Source organism: Haliotis rubra, unplaced genomic scaffold (assembly GCF_003918875.1).
Source record: "Haliotis rubra isolate DU_JTF1 unplaced genomic scaffold, ASM391887v1 Scf313, whole genome shotgun sequence".
Taxonomy (NCBI): domain Eukaryota; kingdom Metazoa; phylum Mollusca; class Gastropoda; order Lepetellida; family Haliotidae; genus Haliotis; species Haliotis rubra.
In genome coordinates this window covers 948,254-969,827 of record NW_025766984.1, presented here as the reverse complement: position 1 = coordinate 969,827, position 21,574 = coordinate 948,254, and the positions used below count along the sequence as shown (strand labels likewise).

At 39.8% G+C, this 21,574-nt stretch overlaps 2 protein-coding genes across 2 annotated transcripts; one reads left to right on the top strand and one right to left on the bottom strand.

Moving 5' to 3' along the window:
• Positions 1-508: 508 nt before the first annotated feature.
• Positions 509-13,032, bottom strand: LOC124283329 (RING finger protein 32-like). Its single transcript, XM_046719363.1, is given in 10 exon segments — positions 509-2,201; positions 3,177-3,341; positions 7,724-7,832; positions 8,104-8,138; positions 8,140-8,228; positions 8,610-8,643; positions 9,601-9,743; positions 10,764-10,847; positions 11,891-12,053; positions 12,943-13,032. Coding segments are annotated over 10 exon segments (1,299 nt in total). The 5' UTR covers positions 12,988-13,032; the 3' UTR covers positions 509-1,769.
• A 184-nt stretch (positions 13,033-13,216) lies between these two features.
• LOC124283328 (translin-like) lies at positions 13,217-19,032 on the top strand. Its single transcript, XM_046719362.1, has 6 exons — positions 13,217-13,350; positions 14,242-14,335; positions 15,016-15,112; positions 15,663-15,778; positions 16,356-16,435; positions 18,417-19,032. The coding sequence occupies exons 1-6, from the start codon at positions 13,276-13,278 to the stop codon at positions 18,654-18,656; spliced, it is 702 nt and encodes a 233-aa protein (XP_046575318.1). The 5' UTR covers positions 13,217-13,275; the 3' UTR covers positions 18,657-19,032.
• The last annotated feature ends 2,542 nt before the right edge of the window (positions 19,033-21,574 follow it).

Here is a 21,574-nt window from a genome sequence, read left to right as displayed (position 1 = left end):
GAAAATATGGCTGATGTTGACAAATTCAGAGGCATGCATGACATGATCAGTTTAGTTTCTCTGTGGTCTTTCAACAGTGACATCTCTGAACATAACAACGTATGGTATGGTTGTGAAGTATCAGTGACATCTCTGAACATAACAACGTATGGTATGGTTGTGAAGCATCAGTGACATCTCTGAAGCCAATTGTCCATAGTTAGTCCAGGAATAGTGAAGTCTGGACAAGCCAGCTGCTCTCTCCCAAAGTCTAGTTATTTTACTGAACCGCTAACCTAAATGAGCTGCTGACTTGTTGGGTATGACCAATGCTCTCTTCCCTGTAATGGTCAAGCTGATATGATCAGCGTGTGGAAGGTGTGTGTGCCAGTCAGTATCCATGTCAGTTTATTTGATTATGTTTGGTAAAGAATCTTCTAAAGCATACATATTTACAAATAAGGATATGATGTATAATGTGATACAAATGATGATAGTAACGGATGTAAAATCTGTAATAAAACAAAGATATTTTAATATGTATTTAATGCATCTTCAAGACATAATAAACAGATATTATCACAATAATGTCTCTTGTCCTTCATGTATTGCAATGAGAGGAAAAAGGCACTTCATTTTTACTACTTTGACAGCCATCTGTTTTGTGAAATGCAGTTCTACTAAACTTTCAGTTACTATGTATTGATGATACATCTGCTGCTACCCAATTAAAGGCAGGTACATAGATTTCATGTCACTGCTATGCTCACAGTATCCCTGCTATGCTCACAGGCCATGCTTATGTTCCCTATCTGCAAGTCATGTAGTTTTTCATGACGGAAGTAATGAAAGATTCAGAACACAGTTTTTGCATTGTTGCTGTATAATTTCAGTATACATAAAATAACTCATTAACAAGAGCAATTACCATCCATGCAATATGTCATCTCATCTTGCCTACCTGACCCGTGAAGATCGTAGTTCATCAAGGATGCCTTTAATTCTGTGACTATTTTACAAACATAGCTTGGATCAGTCATGCACACTTTAATCCTTGAAGGCCTTCTAGGGGATGCCAAAAATGCAATGAGACTGACATAAGGTCACTTAAATTTCATTCGGGTGAACTAATGTTTGACGCCTGTGGTGGCAATGAAGAAAAGCACAACGGTTTTCCACAGAGATATTTCAGGTACACAAATTCTGGGATCATCACTACAAAGTTTCAATTTCACAGACTTTGTCCTGTAAGGGGAAATGGAACACACAACCTCTTTGCTGGATGGATAACGGGCAACAGACACTGTGCGATGATTTTACAGATTTGAACCTTTCATGTATTAAAGCAAACACTGAAGTTATATTCATAAAATGACATTTTCATTTATGTTCATGTTCATACATATTGAGCTTTTTACTGCTCTATCTTTGGCATCCAGGAATGGAAGAAAGACATATTTTGGCAAACACAGACTTTGTTTTGCAACCCATCATCTTACAATAAATATCACACATTCAATAATCAACATGTACAAAGATCACAGGACACTATTCTCGTCTCATGCGATATAAAGCCGTCCGGGCAACAGGTAGATTGGGTAAAGGTTCGTAAGACAATCGGTCATATGACAATAAATATCACACATTAAATATTGACTGTTCTGTAAACTGTGTATATATCTTTTATATTAAGCTGCTTCGGCAACAGTGGCAAAAATATTCCTGGAAAATTGTATGAACTAGTCTGAAATGAAAAGTGATTTAGTTCAAGTTGTCCACCCCTGACTTTGTCATGCAAGATGTATGACTTTCTTCTGGTACGCTGTACGACACACTGGACACGTCTTCTTGATCTCCCCTATCGCCAGGTGCTCCAGCATGTCCAGACATGTCTCGTGGAACACGTGGGAACAGGACAACAACACGGTGGTCCGACTGCTCCTGTCACCTCCAGGACCTGCTTCAGGTTCAGCCTGGGAAGAATCAGTCACTCTAGAAGTTAAGGTCTCAACACTGTTCATGCACACGCTGTTTTGAATATTTCCAGGTTTTGATTTGGACAAGGAATAGTTCTGAAGTTTCAGTAATGGGTTTTCTTTTTTTCTGTGAGATTTTGTTGCTTTTGGTGTTACAGTTTTGGCATCTTGAGTCTCAGCTGTAAGTCCTTGGGTCTTGAGTGATGTCAGGCAGATAGGACAGTCACCGTGACCTCTCTCGACAGCCTGCAGAAAAACATAAGCTCACTGTTCATTATAGTATGAGACGATTAATGCAGTTAGCACATAGTTAGTAACTGGCAGTAACTGGCACATAGTTAGTAACTGAAATAAATTCTCCATCTTTGTTAAGTGATGATAAACTGATATCAATGGAGCCTGGGGTCCATTATCTTTTTTCTTCTAGATTTCTGATCAACAATGTCTGTGAAAGTGAGACATTAGTGTAATTAGGGTAATCATTAACTGCCAAATTAATGGTCATCCTAAAATTTGAACTAGCAGCAAACAACTAGACTTGTTGAGAGCACTCAATAGTTTAAACCTACTCTACCATAAGTGACATTTTAAAAAACTTGATATCAATGAAAGATCTGACTCATGAATTCCAACTCAGTATTTCACTGATACCATAGAGCAGCAAGTGCTTGTTAGTACTAGCACCTGTACCAAAACATTGCAATGAAAGAATCTCAGTTGAAATCCCCATGTCATCTCTACAGGATGAAATTTCATGATCAAAACAGATGACATCATGTATAATTCATTGGTAGCATGTATCGTTGACACTTTGGTGCAGTTTTTATCAGGGATTTCTATATATTTCCTGAGTTACATAAATTGAATATATGACCACACTATGTAAATAATGACCATGCTGTCAGTACAAATGAAATAGAAGCAGCTTGACCATTACTATCACTGCCAGCAGGACAGAGTCATTTGCAGGTCAGCTGTCTATGATGACCGTTAGACAATGGCCGGTTGGCCAGGGAAGCATGACATTGTGGAGGAGATGCGGGATACTGGATACACCTGTCCCAAATGCAAATGGACTGTCTGACCAGGATTAAATTTGAATCAAGAATAAAGTGTTGTGGACCCAGTGACGGACTATATATATACATGAGTAGTGAGAAGCACTATCACAGCTTAAACAAAACAAATACAGTGTGTTTATAGATAATACAACAGTTGTACCTTCAGCTGAATCTTGTCCCATTCCTCCTCTGTGATCTGGGTGAACATTGCGTCAAAGTTGCGAAACACATCACGACTGGCTTTCAGACTCCTGTCAATCTCCGACAAGAAGTCCCCGACATTAAAGTCACATGATCTCACCATTCGGTCTGTGATTGTCTGCAGCTGGAAAAGATTGGTAGCACAATAAGTAACATTTCCTTCACTAATACACAATAATACTGAGTGACTTTAAGTCACATGAGCAGTGAATCAGCCTTATGGTGACTTACACAAATTATTATTAGAGAAGACAAGGAGAATAATAAACAATTATATCCATTTTCTACAAGTTGAATTTGTATGCTTCTTAAATCACATCATAGCTTTACCCGTCAGTGTTTCCATGACATGTTTGCAAGTAGATTTAGTTGAAATTATCAATATTTGTGAACTCAAAATCTAGACATCAGGCTCAGGCGAGTCACACACCAACTGTCATATCACACTTTGATAAAGCTGTTTTTAGCAAGTTGAAATACAAATGAAATAAATTTCCACAATTATAATATAATATCTTTGAGCATAAATTTGTTTTAATTGGTTCATTTATTAGAAAAATGTAAATACTATGAATTCAGGTAAAACTATACATTAACCATAATGGGTGCTCTGTTTCAATCAGCGCCCTGTAACCAACTTACAGACCAAGCTTTTAGAATACCGGTAACTATTTCTGAAACATGTTGGTTTCAGGATCTGTAAAAGACTACCAATCTGTCAATAATCTTTATATAAGCCACCTACTAACGCTGTACATAACAGTCCACATTTTTTCTGTTGTATAACCAGGGTATATTTTTCTGTTATTTATCATTGGAGTGAAATACCCTACTATATAGATCACATTCAGTGGACAGATCAAGGGTGTGTTCTAATCTTTGATTTATAGGCTGAAAATAAGTTGCTCCTCCCCACGAAAATCTTTCGTAAAGGCGAAAGATTAATTCGAGGTGAAGAGCAACCGCCGTAAAGTTTCAACGAACATCTAGAAAATATGTATAACAATAATCTTTCCATTAGTTAGGTTTTCTGAATCTGCATGTGATAAACATTTGTGATAATATATTTTATTTAACATTACCTTTTGACATGATCATAATGATCATATTTATAAATAGTATGTGATAATTGTGAAATAACTAGCTCATTCATGTTTGTACTGTTATACAGGCAGTATTGTGCATTACCTCATCAGTTTGCCTTCTTGTTCAAACCTTGCCAGGACACAACAAACGTATCTTTTGTGTGCTGATGCTCCCACGTGTGACCTACTTCTGCTCAAAGCGAGGCTCATATCAAGGGAGTTAATTCAGTATGTGATTTTACAGATACTTCTATGATTTGCAGGTCCAACCAACATTAGAATGAGGTGCGCGAAAGACGCGTTTGTGATGGAAGCGTGCCGTGAACTGATCCACTACTCACTCGAAGGGGAACAGGTGTGAAAACTTCGCGCACGTGATTTTTGTGTTCCCTGCAGTAATCACTTTCTACGCAATGATTCGGAAGCGTCGTGTTTCTGCTCGAGCATTTGTATACTAGTATCTTGTAAAGTGGACTGTTAAACGAGTATTAAACTCTGCAGGTATTTGAAACTTATCATGTCGCACTCTAAATTGGGTAAACGGGGTCAAGTCATTCATTCACAAACACGTGAGGTTGCCTACAGTCATTCAGTACATGTGTACTATTTCCGACAGCACACACAGTGCACTCAAAAAAGAGCCAGCGATGCTACTGGTATATCTGTCAGTACCTTGCGCAAAATAATGACGAAGGTAAATGAGTTCCCGCGATGGGTACCAGTAAGTTCACAAGCCCAGGGAAAGTGCGTACTCGTACCGAAGGAAAATTGAATTTGATGATTTTGATAAATGCGCAATTCGCCAGTACATTCAACACTGCTACACAGTAACCAAGACAATGCCAACACTGACAAGCATTATGAAAATGGCTACTGATGATTTGGAGTTATACGGAGTACAGAAACAATGCGTAAATGTTTAAGAAAAATTGGTTTCAAATGGCGGAAAACTCGTTCAGACAGACAGGTCCTAATGGAGCGAAAAGACATTGTTGCATGGTGTTTGAGATATCTCAGAATGATTCGCCAGTACCTTAAAGAAAACCGTCCAATCGTGTACACCGACGAAACTTGGGTACACGCCCATCACACAGTATCAAAATGTTGGCAAACTGATGAGGAGGGAGCAGTTGGCGGTATTCGGGTACCATCGGGGACAGGTCCAAGATTAATTATAGTCCATGCTGGTACATGTGAGGGGTTCATTCCTAATGCTTCTTTGATATTTAAAGCCAAACAAAAGAGCGGCGATTACCAAATGAATTTCAACAATTTCTCTAAGTGGTCGCAAGAAAAACTTATTCCTAATCTGCCCCAAAACTCAGTAGTTATAATGGACAATGCCCCTTACCATAGCAAACAAATAGACAAAGCTCCAACAACTGCCAATCGGAAAGATGAAATCAAATCGTGGCTACAAAGGCATGATATACCTTTTACACATTCAATGTTGAAGGCTGAATTGCTTGCACTTGTAAAATCGCGTCCGCGCGGCCCCGTATATCATGTCGATGAAATTCTGAAAACCAATGGGCATACTGTTCTCCGATTACCTCCTTATCACGCCAATTTCAATGCCATAGAATTAATTTGGGCGAATTTGAAAAATTGGATTGGTTCCCAGAATTTAGATTTCAAAATGGCTTCTGTACAGAAGGGTTGCGAAGAACGATTGTCATCTATTGGCCAAAAGGAATGGTCAGACTGTTGCAGACATGTGATGGAAATTGAGGATCGTTACTGGCATCGAGAAATTGCCCTAGAGGATGAAATCGAAAAACTTGTCATCGAACTTGGCGTCGATACTGATGACAGTGATATCAGTGATATTGATGACGAGTAGCAGATTCAAGAGACTTACATGTAGCAAATAGCAGATAAACTACCACTGAGCAATCAAATTACTCAGTTTTGTTTGTTTTATTTATTAGTACCCCGTGTTGAATTTACATAACGTTATTTCATTCCCCTCGAGGACAGCACAAACGTATTATCCATAAAATATTCACACACACAGAACCTAGGCTAGGACAGAAATTAACCGTTTGATATTTATTTTATCGTTAATTCGAGTGTTGTATTGGGTTGTATGGAAATCGTCAACCGCAAAATAGCAAATTGAACCGTTCCAGAAGAGCGAGAGTAGACTAACACGTAGACTAAGGCTTAGTCTCTGAATATACATAATTTTGATAGTAACAAACAAGCCCATTTATATTGAAAAGGAGCCCTAGGGAGACCAGAGATTCAGAGGAAATCTAGACTTGCTTTATTTAGGGCTTTAGCACTGTAGAGAGGGCTTGGCAGTAGGGAAATTAATGTGGTTCAGGGACTGTGAGACAGACTAACTAACACGCTTCACAGCAGTTTATCGCTTTACATACCCTCGGCCCCTTAATGGTAAAATGTACTGCACCGCTATTCAGATTCACGGGTTCAAATGACAGGTCGGCATTATTCTTAAGTTCGTCTCACAGTACATTTAATGTAAAACCATCCTTAAGTATTTATCCACATATAAATACATAGATTTTCTACTTTTCTTTGCATTTGAACCATTTCATGTCAAGCACTATCTGAGATTACTGGGTTCCAGTCAAACAAAATAGTATCTTACATACTTTGGTAAATTTTACTTTCACATTCCTGGCGCTATGATAGTACTTTATTAGGTGATAAAGTAAACACTGAATTGACATCACTATGCCATTCTAGTCTGTCCCTTCATTATCAAATGTTAACCGCTGCCATTGCCTAATACAGTCTCCTATTGTACAGCTAACTCGGTTAATGCCCCATTTTATGGTTTGCAGTTGCTTCTATCGGATAACATCACTTGTGAAAATATTACGTTCAGTTATTTTTGATAGAAAAATGTCTCAGCTTGACTCACAAATATACAGTGACACGGCAATGCTGGTTAATGAGGCCTATGTCCACAGTCCAACATTGCATCTATGGAATGTCATGTGACTAGTCAGTTTTCATCTGGATGTAATGATCATATTGCCCCATGTGGTTTACGATAATCACAAATTTAATTATTTTCTTAGTAACGTGAATCTTAACTGTGCACTTACACATGAACAGAACAGTAGAACAGCATGTAATTTGCCCTGAAAATCATGTTTTCTATTTGTTTTGTGTCTAAGAATCTAATGGTCAGTAAGTATTAAACTTGGCATCTTAGAAAAGAAATACAGTTCGCTCTTCCCTCATGTATAGTGCAATAAAGTACAGTTTTTGCAAAGTAACTTTGTGCTTTACCAATAATATTTCATTAATGTACTGTATTAAACCATACATGGGGGTAGAGCAAATTGTATTTCAGCATTAAAATCAAAGTTGAATGGCATTGGTGCCAATATCTTAGTGGTGGTGATCAAGCAACATGGAAGGTCTTCCACACCACTTTGTGTACCTTCTCCTCAAAGAATTTCTTTCTGAGTTTGGGATCAGTGGGTGGATGTGTCTCCCTCAGTTTACGATACCAACATCGAACAACATAGCCTCGCCATGCTGCTTGAATCCTGAACACAAAATGACAGTCATTTGTTAACTTCATACCTTCAAACATCAAAGTCAGTTCAGTATTTTCAAGTGCTAAATAAATTACAACAATTCACTATGTTTTTCTTGTATGTGTGGCAATTCTGGATATGTGGTCTAAATAAACTTAATTACTTACCTGTAATGTTTTTCACATATTGTGTAACACATTCAACATAATGGTATTGGTAGAATTTGGTTCAAGACATTGTAATGATTCCACTAAAACAATAACTGTTGGCATGTTATCACCTGACTGCACAGGTGACTCTGTGAAGCTTGGCCCCCCTCATGTATGAGTCTGGTCTGGTACTGCTCACGTCGACACATGGGGCAGGTCTTCTTACCAGTGAACCTCTCGAAAGCTTGTAGACATGCCTAAAATGTACACAATTGCACATATCATCAGAGTAAGTATGGTTTTACACCGCTTTTAGCAATATTCAAGCAATATCATGGCAAGGGACACCAGAAATGGGCTTCACACATTGTACCCATTTTAGGAATCTAAACCAGGCATCATACGAGTGGACGCTTTAACCACTAGTCTACACCACGTCAGCAAGTGACATGTCAGCAAGTTCATAGAGGATGTTGTGGAACAAATGGCCTACAAATAATTTACTTTTACATACTACACAGTTTAAACTGACGACAATATTCAAGACAGTGACAAGAATGATAAACATTGCTCATATAGACACTGTTTATTTACATACCATGAACGTAAACAAGCATACAAAACATAAATTACTTACCCCGGTGAAATACATGGGTGCAGGAAAGCAAAACCTGCAAAATACATAAATACCTCCTACATTTGAAATAAATTGAGTTAGGGACCGTTCATAAGTTATGGCTAGGGAGGTGAAGATGATTTTAAGGGAGGGTCACCATTTTTTTTCTGGTGAGGTATGGTGGGGGGGCATCAATTTTGTACTTGTCTACTTGGGGGAGGGAAGCAATTTTGTACATAAAGATTATGCTTACAAATGATGGAGAGGAGGGGGTCATTGATTTTGTACACGACATGCAGGGGTGGGTGGGCCACTTACTTTGTACATAAATTTTAGGGGGGAGGAGTCATTCACATTGTACATGCTTCTCCATAAAAATCATCATCACCCCCCTAGCCATAAATTATGAATGGTCCCTTACCGGTAATTAAGTTCCAGATTGTCAATATTTGTCGAAGTATTAATTATTTAAGCCAAACAAGACTTGGATCAAAATACAACCCTTTCATGTGGATGCCTTGTGAGGGTTATTGTCCTGAAAATAGCCTGAGTTGGCTCAAACAGCTTAGTAAATTTGACCTGTCTTTCAAAAGGGTTATCAATAGGCCAAATCTGACAAAAATCTGTTTAGTTTCTGTATATGTTCTTACAACTGAATCAGGGGTTTACCTCAACTCACACACACCGGGGTGGAGGGGCGCCCTAATTATTAGTTTTAAGGGTCCTTGTGGGCATTACGAGGGTTTTGATAGTTTCTTTAAAGCCTGGAATGAAGTACTGATCATGTGAACTGATGGATGAAATGATGCATGTAACCGCTCTGAAAGAAACAACCAAACACTTAACAAAGTCCTAGATATGTTGTGGTACAGTGAATAATATTGTGCGTCCCACTGGCCGCAGTGAATTTTTTTCCTGCATACATTCTCTACATTGTGCATACTGGACACAAATTTGTACATTGCGTAAAACCCTATGAATGTTAACTTAATGGAAGGATGATAAAAGTCACCTGTTCCTGAAGTCCAAAGTCTTCTTTACAGATAACACAGGGCTGATGAGAGTCATCTCGGTTGTTAGACTTTTCCTTGACATGTTTCCACTCAGCCTCTGACAGTGGCTGGTCCGGTGCATCCACGAGTCCAAACTTCTGTGCTGAGGACATAATGAGTTAACGCATATCAGTGCAAAATGCTTCACTTATTTGTCAAATCATTCAGAAAATGGTATCATAATTGGAGATATGTCTTGCCATTCTCTATGACCTAGGCATAAAGTATAAACAAACAATAGTGTGAGTCAATATCGTCACACACTGCAGTTAGTAGGGCTGCGTAATATAACCGGTTTACCGGTTCAGACATGAAAATGATACGTATTGCGATACGCTGATCGAAAACCAGTATTTTGACTTTCATTCGGAAAACTTCGTAACACTCGGAAATCTTCGGATATTTCCTTGTTTCATTTGTGCTATATATTATTTACATTTTTTGTTTTGTCATGATTAAAAGAAAGTTTTTATCAAAGCTTAATCAAGCATAGTGATTTTGTTGTGTTCATGCTTTATAAATCAAGCATTAGCTCAATTATACGTATTTTTTTGTTTAAAAATACTTCTTGCAATATATTGCAATATATGCTTTCACATCGCAATATATCGCAATAAGAAAATTCTCTGCAATACCCACCCCTAGCAGTTAGTAATGTTCCAACAAAATGATGGTTGATTGCATAAATAAGTGCAGCAACTATCCTCCATGTTAGGGTAAACCAACATAGTTGTTGTGTAATGCCACACATAGCAATATTCATGCTGTATGACACAAGTCTCTTAATATTTAAGTCCAGACCAAAGAATCCATTGACTAGCATCACTTGAGCTACTAAAATGTTATATGATGACATATATCGATCAAGTCAGCAAGTACCGGTAGTCTCTGTTTCACAGTCTGTCAGCCACATTGTGTACAAACATTATTAATGAACATGAATATGTCTCGGGGAACCAATATGAGTGGGTAAGAAAACTTGCTTAAAAATCATCAGCAGGTAGGGGTTTATTTGGGGAGGAGCACATATATAAGTTACAAGAAATAAACATGGTGATCTGTGTCCCAATATAAAGCTTAGAAATATTCTAGAAGACATCAACAAAAACACTGAGAAACATACCCAATGTCAGTGGTGGAGGTTTGGAATCTAAGACATATTCCACTTCCTCTTCTGCTTCAGTGGGTTTCTTTGCTTTTTGACGAACTAAAACACAGTTAAAGAATTGTCAAAGGTAAGAAATGTATTAACTTTGTTAGTGGTGAACATAGTCATCAGCATATTATACTAAACCATACCACTGGCATAGCTTTGGAAAATTCAAATGTATGCAAACATGTTACAGCACTTAGGATCTCTCTTCAAAAATTACATTGCATAATGGTTAACAAACACAGACCAAACCTGTACAATAGGTCTAAAAGAAAGACATTCCTTCTAGGTGTAAGTTTAGAACTGTTTGATCACTGTATATTATAACAATTAATAAATTCAATAATGAAACTAAAAAAATATTGAAGTAGTTCATCAGTGCCAATTTTTACACTGGAAGCTTGGTCAAGCCATACATTGGATTCAAATATTTTACTTCATTTATGTAAATATTTCAAAGTGCCAGCACTTACTTTTTGTGTTCCTTAGTAGCTGTGACACTGTATACTGTATCATATAATCATGTCATATTCATATGAACATATATATTAATGTGTCTCAATCAAACCACTATTGAGACACAAGATAAATAGCTAAAAGAGCTTTCTACTCCTATTTTCTTCAGAAACAACATTCCTACTCAACTAACCCCAATTCAGCAGATGGCCCTTTGCTTGGTAGTCTCAAATGTTGAGAAAACAGATATTGCAATGGTGTGCATAAAGACTTCACAATGAAACTTTGTGCAAAAGGAAAACAAAAGTTGCAATGTTGTATATAAATGATACAGTTGTATCAATGATGTGTACAAATGATACAGATAATGAAATGTTGGGCATAAAGACTATAAATGTAGCAATGTTGTACATGAAGTTCAATACAGATGTTTCTGCGTTCTGCATAAAGAATAGAGATATTGTCGTGCTGAGTATAAGGAATACTGAATTTGCATTGCTGTGCAAAAGGAATAGATGTGGTAATGTTGCACATGAAGGATATATACCTTGCAATGTTGTGTACAGAGACAGCAAATGTTGACATGCTGTGCATAAAAAACACAGACATGTAATGCCAATAAAAGATCTTCACTGACTTACATCTCCCTGTGTCAATTACAGGCCTGACATCTTTCTTCTGCTTGGCCCTAGCAGCTGGACCTAGCCCTATACTGCGGGGTCCTCGGGTTGCCCCTAGTGACAGCATCCGTGACCAGTGATCTTGTAGTGCTACAGCAGTCAGTGCCAGACTGTCACTACCACCCTGTAAGGTTAAGTAGATGAATGAGTGAGGGCTGGACTTAGTGTTGTATAATGGAACAGTTGGTTACATGACAGCAAAATTGCAGTGTCTTGTACTAGAGGCAGAACCACACAAACTGGGACTTGTTATTGGGAGCTAGGATTCAGGCCATCCGAATACATTCATTATCATTCCACAAAATCACAGCTTAGAATGAGGTCTTCCATATTCTTAACAAAATCAGGGTTTTTTTCACAATGCATTACCACTGACGAGATCTAAGCAAGTATGTTTAACTTTTTGCAGTTCAGCTGCTTTGGTAATTAACCTGGGGAAAAATTCAAACAATGTTTAGTAATTTGCTATTATTTCTGCCATACATACAGGGAGAGATGAATGATACAAGCAAGTTATTGATCAGACTGAACTGACTTCAGTGAAAGATCACCAAAATATCCAGAAACTAATCACCTAAAAGTCTGTAGAACTGAAAATGACGTGAAAATATGACCGAGAATATATTTCTACGTTCATACCATCTCAGAGGTTTGCCTCATACTTCATTTAGGGGGCGGTGGGGTAGCCTAATGGTTAAAGCGTTGGCTCGTCACGCCGAAGACCCGGGTTCGAATCCCCACATGGGCACAATGTGTGAAGCCCATTTCTGGTGTCCCCCGCCGTGATGTTGCTGGAATATTGCTAAAAGCGGCGTAAAACCAAACTCAGTCAGTCAGTCAGTCATACTTGATTTTTTCTTGACACTGGAAGTTTGATTGTAACTTTTAGCGTCTGCTAGACATGTCTCCATGGTAATTGTGACAACAGTAATATCTATATCACTATTTAGGCCCTATGACAAGCGCGAAAGATTGACTGAGAGTAATTTGAGTTATGCTGATCCCCGAAAAACCTTTGTGTGTCGATCCTTTGACGTTTTGTGTGACTTTAGGTCCATTGTTACTGTGTTTTGATACCGGAGCTCATCATACCGGAAGTCAAAGATGAATGTTCGGCACTCAATATCCTCCTTCAAGTTATATTTTTTTTATGGTAAATAATATACATTGTTGTTCTTTTTCCAGGACATATGATTTGATTACATCTGAGTCAACAAATGCATATAATAAGGACGATAGCGAAACATAAATATTCTTCTTCGTGAGCAGTCACGCACATGTAGTGTACTTCCGGTTTCTGAAAGCGTTGTTAGTTGTTTGTTATAAAGGGCTTGTACTGGCGAATCATGACACAAGATGCAACTTCACAGATATTTTCTTCATTTCAAGATTACATAAACGAAGAGCAAGAAATTCGCGAGGCATGACACAAATTACACGAATTGTTTCATTGTTTGAAAAAGCTGACAAATCGATCTATTGAGTAGATTGTATGTGTGAATTGGCAATATGATTTTAGAGGCACATGCACCTTTCCGGGCTTTCGAATGCTTCATGGCTGTACCATCCAGTTGCAACAGTCATTTGGGTCTTTAATGAATGACACTTATGTAACAGTATAGAGTAGTGGATGGTGATAATAGCTGTTGACTATGAATAGAAAACTTAAACGGTTGGTCATCTGGAGGGACAACTTATAAGTGTGACCTATCTGATCAGTGTATGAAACAAGCCAAAAATCCAGCCAGACATCAGGGCTGGTAACTTCAAAATGTTACCAACCCAAAATGGATTTAACCAGACCAAATATGGTGAATTTACACAGATGCATGGAACATCTCAAATTTTTACCAGACCATCGGGCTGGCTGGCTGTAAATTTAGACCGTCCGTCAGAAATTTAGACCGTCTCGGGCCTTATTTCAGACACTGGTTATACCAAATTGCAAAGGAACCACTAATTATAGATTGTTAGTGCATGGACGCTTAAAAAATCTATATTTAGGATGCATTGTTACCCGTTCGTTATGAACATTTACTGAATTATATGGGGCAGAAAAAAACACAGGTTATTATATCTGTCTGTCCGTTATAAACATAATTTACTGTAACTTGTTCTGTTTTGGTTTGGATGTCAATCCTAGCTCCCACTGTGGTTAAAATTTAAAAAAAACTTGTATTGTTAGGTCATCATGTTCATGCAATGTCAATTTCATGGTAGGTTTGGGTATACTTACTAATATGAATTGTTCACAATTAATCAATGTCTACAAGCCCCACATCTTAGGTACTGATAAATGTGTTTGTTTTCAGGACATAAGGTCTCAAGTAAAGGATATTGAACAAACAGCCAGAGAAATTCAGACTTTGTTACAATCTGTCCATCAACAAGATGGCATCAAAAGCAGTAAGTGTTGTGATCAGAAGAAAACTGACAATAAATTCCTCTGTTTATCTGACGTGCTGTACTGTGCAGTTGTAATAATACTGCAGACTAGAAGTGTAATAAATCAACAAGGTGTGTGTGGATCACATATCTTGATTATTTGGTGTCGACAAGCCATGATCTGACTATCATTTGGTGTAATAATGTTATGATACTAAACAAGACTGGTAGATGATAGCATGTGGATGAAAATAACACCAAATAGGTCCGAGGCAGGTAGGAATTACTTTGGGCTAACAAAATTATAATTCAGTTTACCTTTTGGCTTAGTATGTATTTTGACTTCAGTCGTGAATTGTCTTTGCTGTGAAAACTCATCAGAAAGCCAGTACAGTGACTTTTTCTGAGTGTTAAATATTGGAATGCATCCTTCTAGTTCTGTCTGTTTTTTTGGGTTAATTTCCATTCCTGAAGTCACAAAGACAAAATGTTTAGTAATAACCCCACTTTAAACTGAAGCCTAAGAATGAGATAAGTTAATGTAATTTTTATTATTTCTATTTCAATATGCCTTTTGTATATTATTTTACTTATTTGAATTTGAAAAGTGTTTGTTTTTATGCTTCGCAAACCTAAACTTGGAATTTGTCTCATATGTTCATGTTTCGGTCAGTAATTCTCATGTATCTGTTGCCATGTAGTCTCAACATTGTGTGAAAAAGCAAGGGAGCGGTTTGGAAGAGTACGAGAACAGTTCAGTAAGCTGTCCCAGAAGGTGCCTCAAGATCAGTACTATCGGTTAGTATACTCAAATGTTCGTTGCTGATCATACTCATATGCCAACATGTTCCTGGTGTATGGTTGGCCTCATCATCTCAGCTTCACAATATACTTTAAAGTGTTGCATCCCAAGTCAATATGGTTGTCTTGCTTGTGGATTTTACCAAAGTGGTAAATTCTTCAGACCTGCATCATTTCAAGGTTTTGTCCCATATCGAAGTGACAAGCTTTATAAAGGTTGAGTAGTGTTCAAACAGTGTTATACCCAACTCCCTCATCTCTTTATTACAGTACTGTACTACTATACTATATGTACAAAATGATTCCAGCTATTAATGAGATGCACCATCAGTTGGAGTTTGGTTTGTCACAAGAAAGGTTGTTGCCACAGTATTATTTTAGCCGTATCAGACTAGTCACATCAAGGGCTAGATGTCTAGACTATTGGTAGTAAGTGACATATTTAGTGTCCAACCCTTACACGGATAGCTTCAATTTATTCAATTAATCAATCTCTTCTTAGGTCTCAAAGCTGTGTTTTCTAGCTATGTTTTTCTGACTGTTTCAGATTTCATGACCACTGGAGATTTGTGAGTCAGAGACTGACTGGTCTGTCAGCGTACATCGTCTACCTGGAGAAGGAAGCTCTCATATCCAGGGAGGACTCAGCAGCCATGTTGGGAGGTGGGTCATGTCATTGTCATAATAATGAATAAATATGTCCGGATCAGCATTATTACAGCTATTCACAGCACTGTCATAATAGAAGTCATGGATCCATTGATAGATGAAGACATAAACATAATATTGTGTGCTTGTTGGTGAATATAGACTGCACGTTTTTGCAAATCTACTACAGGTGTGTACATTTTTACTTTTATACCTGTTTAACAAAAACAAAGATTGATGTTGGTTCTCAAGAAATATATGTAGCAACAATAGTGACTTCATAGCTGCTTATTTTATAGTTGACACAAAAACACAGTAGGCTATAATACCATATCAGTGCGGTTGTTCTGCACAATAATGCAACACAAGCCCCACCCATTCAATTATCAGCCAATGAGGAAACGGTTGTCCTTCTGTGGCTACTTTGTTATGTTTTTAAGTTAATGGAAACAAATTCAAATAAGATTGCAATTGTTTTGTTTGTTGGCTCTCTATCTGCTTGTACTTATTGGCACATTAAAGAAAGGTAAACATAATGACAGGTCAAAGCATTAGATTTGTTTGTGTCGTAAGTTCAGTATTCTTGTTTCAGTTAAAATGCAGCGAGGTGATGGTTTCCATATTGACCTTGACGACTACCTCATGGGCTTGTTACAGTTGGCCAGTGAACTGGTGAGTTCCTAGGGTGGGGGAAGGGGGTAATGGCCTCTGGGGCTCCATATTGACCTTTGGCTTGTAATGGCTGGCCAGTGAACTGGTGAGTGGGATGGGGGAAGGGGGTAATGGCCTCTGGAGTTCCATATTGACCTTTGGCTTATTACAGCTGGCCAGTGAACTGGTGAGTTTCTAGGGTGGGGGAAGGGGGTAATGGCCTCTGGAGTTCCATATTGACCTTTGGCTTATTACAGCTGGCCAGTGAACTGGTGAGTTTCTAGGGTTAGGGAAGGGGTGGCCTCTGGAGCTCCATATTGACCTTTGGGTTACAGCTGTCCAGGACCCGGTGAGCTCCTGGGGTGGGGAAGGGGTAATGGCCTCTGGGGTTCCATATTGACCTTTGGCTTATTACAGCTGGCCAGTGAACTGGTGAGCTCCTAGGGTGGGGGAAGGGGGTAATGGCCTCTGGAGCTCCATATTGACCTTTGGCTTGTTACAGCTGTCCAGTGACCCGGTGAGCTCCTGGGGTGGGGAACAATGGCCTCTGGGGTTCCATATTGACCTTTGGCTTATTACAGCTGGCCAGTGAACTGGTGAGCTCCTGGGGTGGGGAAGGGGTAATGGCCTCTGGAGCTCCATATTGACCTTTGGCTTATTACAGCTGGCCAGTGAACTGGTGAGTTTCTTGGGTGGGGGAATGGGGTAATGGCCTCTGGAGCTCCATATTGACCTTTGGCTTGTTACAGCTGGCCAGTGAACTGGTGAGCTCTTGGGATGGGGGAAGGAGGTAATGGCCTCTGGAGCTCCATATTGACCTTTGGCTTGTTACAGCTGGCCAGTGAACTGGTGAGTTTCTAGGGTGGGGAAAGTGGGTAATGGCCTCTGGAGTTCCATATTGACCTTTGGCTTGTTACAGCTGTCCAGTGACCTGGTGAGTTCCTGGGGTGGGGGAAAGGGGTAATGGCCTCTGGGGTTCCATATTGACCTTTGGCTTATTACAGCTGGCCAGTGAACTGTTGAGCTCCTGGGGTGGGGGAAGGGGGTAATGGCCTCTGGAGTTCCATATTGACCTTTGGCTTGTTACAGCTGGCCAGTGAACTGGTGAGCTCTTGGGATGGGGGAAGGAGGTAATGGCCTCTGGAGTTCCATATTGACCTTTGGCTTGTTACAGCTGGCCAGTGAACTGGTGAGTTTCTAGGGTGGGGGAAGTGGGTAATGGCCTCTGGAGTTCCATATTGACCTTTGGCTTGTTACAGCTGTCCAGTGACCCGGTGAGTTCCTGGGGTGGGGGAAGGGGGTAATGGCCTCTGGGGTTCCATATTGACCTTTTGCTTATTACAGCTGGCCAGTGAACTGTTGAGCTCCTGGGGTGGGGGAAGGGGGTAATGGCCTCTGGAGTTCCATATTGACCATTGCCTTGTTACAGCTGGCCAGTGAACTGGTGAGTCCCTGGGTCGGGGGAAGGGGGTAATGGCCTCTGGAGTTCCATATTGACCTTTGGCTTGTTACAGCTGGCCATTGACCCGGTGAGTTCCTGGGGTGGGGGAAGGGGGTAATGGCCTCTGGGGCTCCATATTGACCTTTGGCTTATTACAGCTGGCCAGTGAACTGTTGAGCTCCTGGGGTGGGGGAAGGGGGTAATGGCCTCTGGAGTTCCATATTGACCATTGCCTTGTTACAGCTGGCCAGTGAACTGGTGAGTCCCTGGGGTGGGGAGGGGGTAATGGCCTCTGGAGTTCCATATTGACCTTTGGCTTGTTACAGCTGGCCAGTGAACTGGTGAGTTTCTAGGGTGGGGGAAGTGGGTAAGGGCTTCTGAAACTGAAACTGAGACATAGCATATACGTGACGCGGGGTAGTGTCTCTTTGAGGTGAGACAGGTGTGCTTTGTAATGGGCATTGTGATACTGCTGGAATATTGCTGATTGAAGTGTTGGAGAACATACTCCCTCCCACTTCATACATTGCTTTACATCATACACTCATTCCTCTCTTTCAGTCTCGACTAGCAGTGAACTCTGTGACTGCAGGAGATTATGGGAGGCCTGTCAGAATTGCCAGATTTGTGGGAGAACTCGATTCAGGATTTAGACTTTTGAACTTGAAAAATGATAGTTTACGTAAAAGATTTGATGCCCTGAAATATGATTTGAAGAAATCTGAGGAAGTAGTTTATGACTTGACAATTCGAGGACTTGTACCACAGGAACAGAAGTCCACTGACAAGCCAACAGAATAATGGTCGTCTGGGGGCTGTTAACTCCATGAGGTGATACGACCACTCAGGGGACCCAAGGTCTCTCAGGCTTAGTAGCTTGCCACCAGTGCCACCTTCAACATAGGGACAGACCTCCTTGCTGTCAAGGCATGTTTTATTGAGTCTGAGGACGTTTGTAACCACAAAAATGATTTTTTAGAAGCTCGGTTTGTTTTCAAGGTTTGTTCATCAGCCGGTGAGATGACAGCCTGTTCTCATGAGATGAACTGAGAGCACTGGGTTATTGACACTGCAGCAGTTTATTCCAAGGTGATACAACCACAGCTGGTTTATATTGATTAACAGCTGAACTGAAACTGTTTACACAGAATTATTAAATCATATTTCTTGACTGTTATATATTTTTGTGTGTAAATTCTGTTAGAAGCAACACTACACTGATAGTTTGTTAGGTTCGAACTGACTACTTTACCATCTTCATCATATTATGGCAAATGCTGGAAACAAGAAAAAAGACTTTTTTCTGAAACAATATGTTTTATTAAATTGAAAAGAAACCCTAGGCAAGATCAAATGGTCTGTTCCTTTTTGCGTTTATCTGTCAGGAGACTTCTAGTCTCCCTAGTGGATAGACCTTTGCCCTTGTTAACCTGCAGCATGGTATCTCAGTGGGCTTGCACATTCGCCGCACGTCGCTCTACACGTGCAATAAATAAATAATCGTGAACAGGACCTTAAACACAGTTTTACTTCTCACATAGACTGCTTGTAGTACCAACGCCTTTTACACAAATAAAACATGTTGAATATTATATAACTTCATAAAAAGTGAGACAGGAAACTCAAATACTTGAAATATATATTGTAGTGATTGTAATTATTCCCAAACCAGGGGCATAGGGGTAGCCTAGTGGTTAAAGCGTGCGCCGAAGACCCGGGTTCGATTCCCCACATGGGTACAATGTGTGAAGCCCATTTCTGGTGTCCCCCGCCGTGATATTGCTGGAATATTGCTAAAAGCGGCGTAAAACTAAACTCACTCACTCACTCCCAAACCAAATCGAGCATGGGCACCTATAAAAGTTAGTTTAAAAGGCTTCCATAAAAATCGGTAGATCATGGAGACATGACGTTAGGTAACACCATGCAAACCTTAATGTGGCTGTAGTATTTCCGGTTTAAGCTGATTAAAAGAGGACATTTAGATCTGTTTTCGTCTATTGGCAACGGTTTATTCAAGAATTAATACTCAGGGGGCATTAGCTGCGTTGTTAATACGACACCTGGGACCTGACTGGTGTATCAATCGTTGCCCGACAGCTTTGTCGCAGATTATGAGTGCATCTGAAAATGAGAGTCATGCTAGTTTCCGGAGCCGTGGAACAGATCTTAATGAAAGGCTGTACTGCAGTACAGATCGGTCTAAATGGTGCCTCTTTTTGATTTGGGGTATTGAATAATACTAAACAACATAATTCTTTCTTTTTTCACTCAATTCAAGGTATAGTATACAGGCGCGTACCAATCCAATTTTTTCGTGTTAGCCCGATAGGTTGCTAAGCTATATATTTAGTTAGTATTGAGGGCCTGCCCAACTTTCATTTTCAAAATCATGTGTAAGCCCGGGCTTTTTTTATTAATGGTAGCTACAGCCCTGGTATACGATTAACCAAAAGTGGGGTACAAGTAGCGCTGAAGGGGTCGTTGTTGGGACGGGTTACAGATAGGTACGTTTCTGTATACAGAAGTGTACCATAAACACAGTCGTATACATAAACCTACCCGGTACGCTAAGAGGCGGAAGCGTCCAGATTCCTTAAAGCCAAACCGAACCCAGTTCAACGGCCCGAGTTCATGTTACAGTTGCAGTTTGCCGGTGAAAATGAAGCCCAGAGAGATGGCATTCAGATGACCTTGAGGAAAGTCAAGATTCTATATAGTCCATCTCTCGACAAAGAAATGAGGTAACAGCCAGTGTCTTGGTATCGTGTCTTTCAAGAAATAATTGCCCTTCATACACGTGTAGAAACCTCACAGTACTCAAAGGACAGTCTATGAGACCCTTGAAGATACAGGTTAGAATTGTTCTTCAGCAAAAAGGCGTCTAAACGTTTAGGCTCGCTGTCTTGGTTGACGCATGTGATCGTATCCCAAACGCGTAGATCGGTGTTCATGCTGCTGCTGATGATCACTGGATTGTCTGGTCCAGACCGCCGCCATGTAGATGGAATATTGCCGAGTGCTGCGTTAAACAAACACAACACAGCATGAGGCAGAAACTATTTCATTTACCACCGTACCGCCGTACAAATACGGATGACATACCAGAACAAACACCGAGTCGTGCCGTTAATATACAGCACTATGCACAAGGTTACACATCGACAGGGACCTCATCTCCCCATTAGAATCGTATGAACGTTTCTTCGTGAAATGTTCTCTGACTACATCTGTGACATGCTATCTCAAAGTGTGGACAGGATGTACTGAAATGTTATTATGCCATAACTGTCCTACCATATTTATACATATGGAAAATATATATATATTGTACCGCAACATCCCGTGTTTTTCGTAGTATCAATGTTACCATTAATCACATCAAAGGGACTTATCCAGATTTCAATGTATTTACTATATTAACTAACGGGATCGGGTGGTCAGGTTTGCTGACGTGGTTGACACATGTCATCGGTTCCCAATTGCGCAGATCGCTGCTCATGCTGTTGATCACTGGATTGTCTGGTCCAGACTCGATTATTTACAGACCGCCGCCATATAGCTGGAATAGTGCTGAGTGCGGCATAAAACCTAACTCACTCACTTACTATATATCTGAATAAACTGATCCTGACTCACTTTGTAGTGCTCATAACTATGATCGTAGGACGATAATAAATGTGGTCATTTTCAAGATTCTGGCATAAAATGTCAATACC

What these genes read in the sequence shown, in the direction of transcription:
- LOC124283328 (XM_046719362.1), top strand. Translation starts at nt 13,276, where the DNA reads ATGACACAAGATGCAACTTCACAGATATTTTCTTCATTTCAAGATTAC. An exon ending in CCTCAAGATCAGTACTATCG is followed by an intron (nt 15,113 to 15,662) that starts GTTAGTATACTC and finishes TGACTGTTTCAG; the next exon opens with ATTTCATGACCACTGGAGAT. An exon ending in TACAGTTGGCCAGTGAACTG is followed by an intron (nt 16,436 to 18,416) that starts GTGAGTTCCTAG and finishes CCTCTCTTTCAG; the next exon opens with TCTCGACTAGCAGTGAACTC.